The sequence below is a fragment of the Buceros rhinoceros genome, unplaced genomic scaffold (assembly GCF_000710305.1).
Source record: "Buceros rhinoceros silvestris isolate BGI_N320 unplaced genomic scaffold, ASM71030v1 scaffold2342, whole genome shotgun sequence".
NCBI lineage: Eukaryota > Metazoa > Chordata > Aves > Bucerotiformes > Bucerotidae > Buceros > Buceros rhinoceros.
Window position 1 is genome coordinate 28,981 of NW_010396951.1, and position 8,405 is coordinate 37,385.

Consider the following 8,405-nt stretch of genomic DNA (forward strand, 5'->3'; position numbering starts at 1 on the left):
CTTGATGGCTTTAAAAAAACCCCAACAAACTCCTCAGTGCTCAGTGGAGCTGCCGCTGTTGCCAGGGGTTTGATGGGGTTTGGATGCAGAAAGGTGTATTCTGAACCCTTAAGATGCAGGTGAAATTTTACAGTTTGTAGAGACTTCCTGCTTCAAGTGTAGAATTACTTGTAAGTTGGATCAGCTCAGATCTGTTAGGAAATCAGGTACCCTGCAAAACCTGCTTGCTTCAGCATCCTAAGAGGTTTTACTGTTCAAGCTTAGGAAGAGATAGTAGTTCTTCCCCATGAGTTTCTAGTCGTCTTCTGTGTTTAGTAGGTTCTAGCAGAATCAGACCCTGTATTGAAAAATATGCTACTGATTTACAAGAAGGCGTTTTCTCTCAATGAAGATTGGAAAAAAAAAAAAAAACCCTACACCAGTGGTTTGAGAAAATGTTTTTAGGTTCTAGCAGAATCAGACCCTGTATTGAAAAATATGCTACTGATTTACAAGAAGGCGTTTTCTCTCAATGAAGATTGGAAAAAAAAAAAAAAAACCCTAAAGCAGTTGTTTTGAGAAATGTTTTTCTGTCATCATTTCTAGGATGGCATAACATCTTTGTTCTGCAATTCCAAGTTCAGTTTCAGGTTTTCAGACTTAACATTGTGGATTGTTTGCTTATGATTACCTTAAAATCAATATTTAGTACAAAAAAAGCGAGGTTATGACTCATGTTTTTCTCTTCGAATTTTCTTCAGAACCTTATAAAGAACCCACCATACTTTTTTTAGAAGAACAACCTTTAATTACTGATCTCTTTCATCAGAGCTGATCATGATGGCTGACTGATTTTTAGGTACCCTATAGAGCAGCTCACTATGTTTTTTCAAGGAACTTTTTGAACAGCGAATAATCTTCTGGCTAATGCAGAGTGGTTTTTTTTTTTTTTTTTAACTGTTGCATGCTAATCTTATACTGTTGATATGTTAATCATCATTATCCCCCTGGCGAATGGGTCTTAATTTTAATGACACTGTTGCAAGAGGGTTTTTTTCAACAGTATTTTAGGATTCTTTTGGTGAGAAGCAGGGAGTAAAGACAGTACCTGTTAAAACTGGAGAAGTCTGGAGTAGAAACTAGTTAGTTTTTCTTTGGTTTATAGAGATTCTTTTTTTGATTAGAGTTAATTTACTCATTGAAAATTAAGAAGCACTTTGGATTAGTTCTTATTTTTCCATCTCTTCAGCTTTTTGTAAACAGGCTTCTGCTCTCAGAAATAAAAATAGCTTTCCTAACCCTTTGGTGTGGTGCTGGTGTTTTCTCTGAAAGCAGCAGCACGTGTTACAAGTTCTTGACCTTCGCTTAGAGTATAAAAGCTGAGAATTATTCATCACTAAACCGTCATGAGGAGAGACTCCTCGGGGACCTCCAGCAAGGTGTCTCTAGTACTGTGTACCTAAATATCTCAAATCTGAGTTTTTTCTGCTAATGTGTTTAAAATTAAATACTTATTCCTCATTTAAAGGAGTAATTTTGAGCAGTCGACAACAAATTACAGGTTTTCTTCATCTTTGTCCTATGTGTGTCTTAGGTGGAGATCAGCCGAAGGGTGACACTAGAAGAACTGCCCCCTGTTCTTGTTTTGCACCTCAAGCGGTTTGTATATGAGAAAACTGGTGGATGTCAGAAGCTTATCAAGAATATTGAGTATCCTGTTGATCTGGAAATTAGTAAAGGTAAAGATTTTTGGACAGAATTTTCCCCTCTTTAGAGAAAAGATCACGTTGTGTTTCCTAGGGTTGTCTGTTTGGTATTTGGGCGTCTGGGTTCAGTCTTCATGAACCTGACATTGCCCGTGTATAAGTCTGGGCATCCTTTTCAGAAAGAACACTATGGTGAAAGATCTTAGAACCCTTGGCACATTCTAGACATCGGGTTGGCCAAATAAGGGCTTCCTGCAGATGCCAGGGGTGATGTTACAGACTGCTGAGGACGTGTACTGGTCCTGTTGAATGAGAGGTGTTGTCTGATGGCAGGAATGAAAGGAATAAAGGAATAGTCTGATCTTTTGCCCTGTTTTGGGGTTTTTTTCCCCTTAGTTTTCTTTGGTGGGATTTTTAAACCTTCCATAAATCTTAGAGTTCAGCAAACCTCAAAATTAATCCTCTCAATTACTAAGTATCAAAACTGCAACCATTCTTTAAAGGCTCTAGAGGACATTTTAATTAAACCGTCCTTCATAGTAGTGTTGGTTTCTCTGAGAAATAATTGATCCCTTTGAAATTGAATTTCTAAACTTACTATTGCCTTTGTGACTTTTTCTCCTCCTCCAGAGCTACTATCTCCTGGTGTGAAGAGTAAAATTTTTAAAGGCCAAAGAACCTACCGGCTCTTTGCAGGTATTTTATCTACATGCCTCTAGTCCTTGTATTGCCAATATAAATTCTGCACATAGAATTCTGGAAACTGTAGTGTTTCTTGGATTATATTGATTACTTTTTAATTACACTGAAGAAGCTTGTGAGTGTCAAGTTTGTGCATTTACTGGGGTTTGTTGCATATATGCATATACACATACATTGTCATATCCATATTTATGTGTCTCACTGATCCAGCTTTGTGCAAAACCAGAGTTCTGTAACAGATCCACCCTGAAAAGTTCCAGCAGAAGCTGAAATACAGCCTATGCCTCAAGTACCCCACATGTTCTTGGAATAGTGTTCCAAATGTCTTTTGAAATGGGTGTTTGAATGCTGCCTTTGCATCCCTTTGAACCCTCAAGATATGAGCGTTGTTGGCAGGGTGTGAATAGCATCTTGTAGCTGGAAAAGTTTAATTTGGAGGAGATAATGATTTTGGGGTGAGGAAACGATGGTTTTCAGAGTGTCTACGGTGTACATGAAACTCTGAATTGGTGGTTGAGATTGGAAGCTCGTGAGAAGTCAGACACAGCATTTTAATATTGGACAAAACAGTCTCCAGATAGTTAGGAATTTCCTGAAGTTTCAAGCTCCTGCAGAGTCTGTGGTTTGCACCTGCTTGTTTGTGTTGGCATCGGAAGGATGTTATAAACTGGGGCGCTGGAGCTCTGAGCTTCTGTGTCACCAAAGCTGCACCAGTACTGGTGGCCTCCTGTGACCTGGTGGTTTGGATCTGGTTTTGTGACCGCTGAGGTTACCAAAGAAAATAGCATACCTGTTTCTTGTGGACATTCAGGACTGGTTTTGGCAGTGTAATTCTTTTTTTTATTGATAGTGGGTTTCATGGGACAAGTTTGGACAGAGTATTTAAAGTGGCTTGAAGGTTACCACTGTGATTTTGTCTAACTCCTTCTGTGAAAAAGTACAATACTGCAGCTTCCTGTCAGTCTAGGACTTCTCATCCACAGAAGCAGAGCTTGTTAGATGAATTTTAAATTAGCAAAATAAGCTTTTGAAGAAATAAGTTTCAGATATTACCCAGGATTTGCATAATTACCTAAAATTTTTTTAAAAGTCAGTAATTCAAGTTTAAGTCGCTGTAAAAAAAAAAATACTCCCTAAATTGTGTAGGTTTATATTCTGCCTTTTTGCTTTGCTTAAGACAAGTTATTCTAAAATGTTTAATTTCCTAGAAGTGTGTCTCTAGCCTGAAAGAGCATAAACAATTATTTCACAATTATATATTTCTGCTCTTGTGTCAAATAGAGCAGTTCCTTCTGGTTGTTGTTAAGTATATGGTTAGGGCTCACACGTTCCTGGAAGGAGTTAAATGCAGTTTCTTATGTACATCCTTAGAGTGAGGTACATAAAAGATCTTCTCCATTCGGGGGCAGTCGCCGTCCTGAGAGCTCAGCAGTGAGCTTGGGGTTTGGTTTCTGTGAGGAAAAACCACTGAACACAAAGACTTGCTTAAGGCAGATCCTCTCACCTGGCTGAACCCTGGGTGTGTGCGAAGAAAGCGATAGGTGGCATCTGCTGCTGCAGGACTGTTCAGCGGGTATTTATCTGTGCACAGCGTACCTGCATGATGCCTTTCTCTTTGCAGTTGTCTATCATCATGGAAACAGCGCCACAGGTGGCCATTACACTACGGACGTCTTCCAAATCGGTCTCAACGGCTGGTTACGCATCGACGACCAGGCGGTGAAGGTGATCAGTCAGTACCAGGTGGTGAAGCCGTCTGCCGAGCGCACAGCCTACCTCCTGTACTACCGCCGGGTCGACTTGCTGTGAAACTCCACCCTCCGACGCTGTGTGTGCAAGATACCTGCTTTGTAGAATGCCAACTATCACTAACTTTTTTTCTCCTGTAAATGCTCTTTTGAGTGAATCTTTTTTCTTTATTTTTTTTCTTTTTTTTTTTTCCCTTGCAGCTATGGGATAGAGTGATAAAGGAAACGACCTTGGGTTTGTGCACAACATAGTTTGTGTTGACTTTTGACTTTGCAGAATGATGTTCACTTGGTTGAAAGACTCAGCCTCATAAATCACGAAAATACAAAAAAAAAAATTAATCTGATTTAATGCTGAATCCTAAGATAATAAAAGGGGATTTGCATCCAATTCCCCTTTTTAACTGCATAGTAGAAGAAAACCCTGCACCAGCAACAGAACTTTAGATTTCTGTGAAAATGTTTTATCTTTACTTAAGTAAAAAAAAAAAAGAATAAAAAAAATTTAAAAAAATTTAAAAAAATAAAAAGCGCTCTCTGCTTCCCTGATAGTTTTTGATAAGTGGTAAATGATGAGCCGAGGTGTGCGAGGTGGAGACGGTCCTTCCAAACCTGTCCAAACGTACGAGGCGCAGAGTTGCTGGTTCCGAATAGGAAGACACGTTTTAATTGTGCGATGAGAAACTGCTTAAGTACACATTGCAGATCAAACATTTGGAGTTAAGATGTTAGTCTATATAGATGGGTGATCGTAACTTTATTGCTGTTAAGAAATTTCAAACCGCATTTACGCTTCTGTGTACATGAAATTAAAAAAATGGGCAAAACGATGACGACTGATATTTCTTTTAAGTCCGCTTTGTTTAATTTTGCTGTCTGCTCTCCTCTAATGTTGAGTTCCTAATTGTACACAGTTTAGTGATATCTAGAAGTATAAAGTTGTCGCCCATCAATAAAAGTCACAAAGTTGGTTTAAGATGTGTGTCTGTGGGTTTTGTTTTTCCTCCAGTGTAAATTCTGCCTTTGGAAACGCGGAAAAATGGTGATGTAGCACGTTGATGTGGTGTTGGTAGCGTTCCCTGGGTGAGGGGCAGGTGATTTTGTCTTTACGACTTCTTGAGATTTCAGAAGTGTTCCTGTTTGTCATTGAGCTGGATCTGAGCTGTGAGGGCAGAGGGAGAGGGAGCAGACATCAGTCAGCCCGGGACAGTGAGGGGTCTGGCACAGACCCAGGGCTGGGGAAAAGGGAGCTGAGTCCCCCCTGCATCCTGAGTGAGAGCCCTGCACGGCTGGTTTTGAGGGAGATGTTGTGTTTGCCTTTGGCTGAAATGAAAGAGTCCCTTCTTTAGCCAGTTGGCATTTGCATTGAAAAGTTTGGTAAAAATATTTCCTAGGTCAGCTTCCTGCTGCTGAAGATGATAAAAAAAAAAAATCTTTGCCTTTGTTTGGTCCTTAATTTGACAGTGGTGGTGTTACATGCTTATTGGAGAGGTGTTACAGCTGTTGCCAGTGAAACAGGGCTGGTTCAAACACAGATTGTCATTAAAAGGTTAAACTGTGTGTGCTTTAAGGATGACATTCAGGAAAAAAAAGTTACTTTCTGCCAAGCTGTGGAGGTAAAATGAGCTGTATTTATTTTACAGGTACTGTGTTGCAATAAATTCCTTCAGCGTTTCTTCCAACTGCTGATTTCATTGTACTGTGAATGGCCTGTCCAGGAGGTAGGCTCAGGCCTTCGGTTTCGGCACGTCAGGCTCCCCTCGCGCGTGTCCTGCCCAAGTCAAACAGCACTGACTCCCTTTACGAGGAGAGGAAGGGCTTTCGTGGCTGCTTCCTGCAGGTGGTTGGAGGTGGAGATGTTAAATGGTGGCTGTGGTTTGTACAATTCCATTGTGCGGGGTTGTTGTGGGTGTGCAGCTCCAGTAGCAGAAACAAAATTCCTGCAACTTGTCTAGGTGCTGGCTGCAGTCCGACCTGCTGAAGAAGGTTCTCCTGATGGGTCCTCTGGCTTTTCCACCCTGGAGAGTGGAGAACTTCGGACCTGAATAGCTGTTCCTGGGTCAGGAATGAGTGCACTGCCCGGGGCACTGGCAGCAGGGAGGAGTGTTGGGAGAGGCTGGGGGTGTGCCTGTGTTCCCTGCCCAGAGCTGGGTGATCTTCAGGAGTGTGATCTTGTGTCCTTCTGGAATTATTAGGCAGCATTAACTTTCTATTGCTACTTCAATCCTGATGCTGAGAAAATTTTACAATATTGTCTCAGTTGTTTTCAGTGTCCAAATGTATCATTTTTCTGATGATCATCCAATCTTACTAATATTTTCTGATGTGAAAATAGTGACTGAGACACTCTTCTTGATTCTGGTGACATTCCACCAACTCCAAAACGATTTTCTGTTTTGATTTTGGCCAGTTGCGGGGAAAACCTCAGCTCCTGCCTGTGCACTGGGCACGGTGCCTCGAAGCTGGGGCTATCCAGGCAGCGTGCCAGGGCGCTGCCGAAGGGCTGGTGCTTCCAGGCTTTCCCAACGCCGGGCCACCCACGATGGGAGTTACCCCAGAGCCAGTGCTGGTGAGACACTGCTGCTGCTTTGCATTTGGAATCTGGGGAGAGCCGGAGGGTTGTTCCAAATAGGCAAGAAACTGGATTTTGAAATGGCTCCTCTGTGCTGGTGGTTATTCACGTCCTGTTTCTGCACCCTGGCTGAGGTTGTTTTCTGTACTGCAGAAACCCTTCTCTTTCCCCTGTTTGTTGAGTATTCCTGTATCGCCAGTGGGTTGTCACACGGTAGGGTTGGCTTACCAGAATCGTCCAGGTAATGTTGACGGTGATCAGCAGTTAATACATTACCAGGTCCGAGTAATTAACTTTTGGTTCTGACTGGCCAAGACAGCTGGCTGCTGAGTATTGACCCCCGTTACTCAAACATTACGGGTTCACATTTGTGGATAGGACACGGGGTACGGTTAGTAGAACCAAGCTGGACCCCTTGTGGTTGGTCAGCTCTTGCACCACCAGGACACTTCATGGTGAGGGATTTTCTAGCAAAAGATTTTTCTGTTTACAGATTTCTTAGCCAGTTACGGACGGTTTGTAATCCAGGAGTATTAAAAATACAGGTGTAATACAATTGGTTTTGTGTTTCCAGCAGCCCTGCAAGGCTTTCCCAGGACTGGGAATGTGACTGAAATGAAGTTCAGCTTCTCGCTACCGGAGGTCTTGTCTCCTGCTGGAAACGCTGTGTGAGTTTCAGTGTTGCTGTGAATCACAAAACGAGTCTTTCTGGTTATGGGTGGCTGAGGAGCTTCAGAAACGACAGTGCTCAACCTGGAGCAGATGAGCGGCTGCCAGGGGAGTCCAGCACAGCAGGGACAGCTGGAAAAGGGTAAAATGAAAAAGAGAGGAAGAGTAGGATGAGGAAGAGCGAACCAGTGTACAATTAATGAGATCGTAGTAGTGCTGTGCTGGCGCTTCTGCTGAGGTTTGCTTGGAGGACAGACTAATATTGCAGCATTTAGATTACAGTTCAGTCACCTAATAGTGTTCCCTAATATCACCTTGGTCCTAAGAACGTCCTCGTAGGGAACGTCCTGAGAGGGAAAAGTATCTCAGGATTTTGGTGTTGACTGGTGCTGCGTTCCTTCGGGAGTTTTTCCGATGTCCTGTGCGTTATTCTCTGGGGTGAAAGATTAGAAAAGGAATTTATATCACAAACTCAAGTTTTGTACAGCCCAGACCCTTCCCCCTCATGAAAGACCTGTACAGACATCTCGTAGAAGTTGTCCAGGTCGGAGAAGATGATGACGGAGGAGCTGCCACTGCAAAAACACGATTCACTCTGAGTCAGTGTGTTCAGCCCTACGCATCGCTTGACGTGAACAGGTACAAATGTTATTAATTATTTTAAAGAGGCGACAATGAGTAACTGCCAGCTTAAGAAAACAAGTGTCGAAATCCTGGTATGAAATGGGAGTTGCTCAGATGGTACTAATTTTTTTGATTTTTCACCAAGGCTATTGCAATGGCAACTTGTTGCTAAAATGTGTCTTCTGTGGTGTGTTACAGGGGAAGAAGAAAAAAAAACAGTGAGAGGTGTGTGGCAACAGCCTGATGTGAGCACGGAACCGCAATTTTCTGTATTGAACTCCTCCCATTGCTGCAAAACAAGGAGTTTGCAGCTTTTTGACTGCGTGCTGCGAGTGATTATGCAAAAGGAAAAAAAAAATCTATACCTAAGACACCACCCCCCCCCCCCCCCCCACCCACACCACT

The 8,405-nt window shown here is 42.4% G+C and overlaps 1 protein-coding gene across 1 annotated transcript in view; it reads left to right on the forward strand.

The window, feature by feature from the left end:
• Nucleotides 1-4,461, forward strand: part of USP10 (ubiquitin specific peptidase 10) — a gene marked incomplete at its 5' end in the record, with an annotated part of 29,605 nt that extends 25,144 nt beyond the window's left edge. Inside the window, 3 exons of the mRNA XM_010146034.1 lie at nt 1,574-1,718; nt 2,316-2,381; nt 4,009-4,461. Of these exons, the coding sequence (XP_010144336.1) occupies nt 1,574-1,718; nt 2,316-2,381; nt 4,009-4,196 (399 nt within the window). The remainder of the gene's footprint in view (nt 1-1,573; nt 1,719-2,315; nt 2,382-4,008) is intronic.
• Between the last annotated feature and the right edge of the window lie 3,944 nt (nt 4,462-8,405).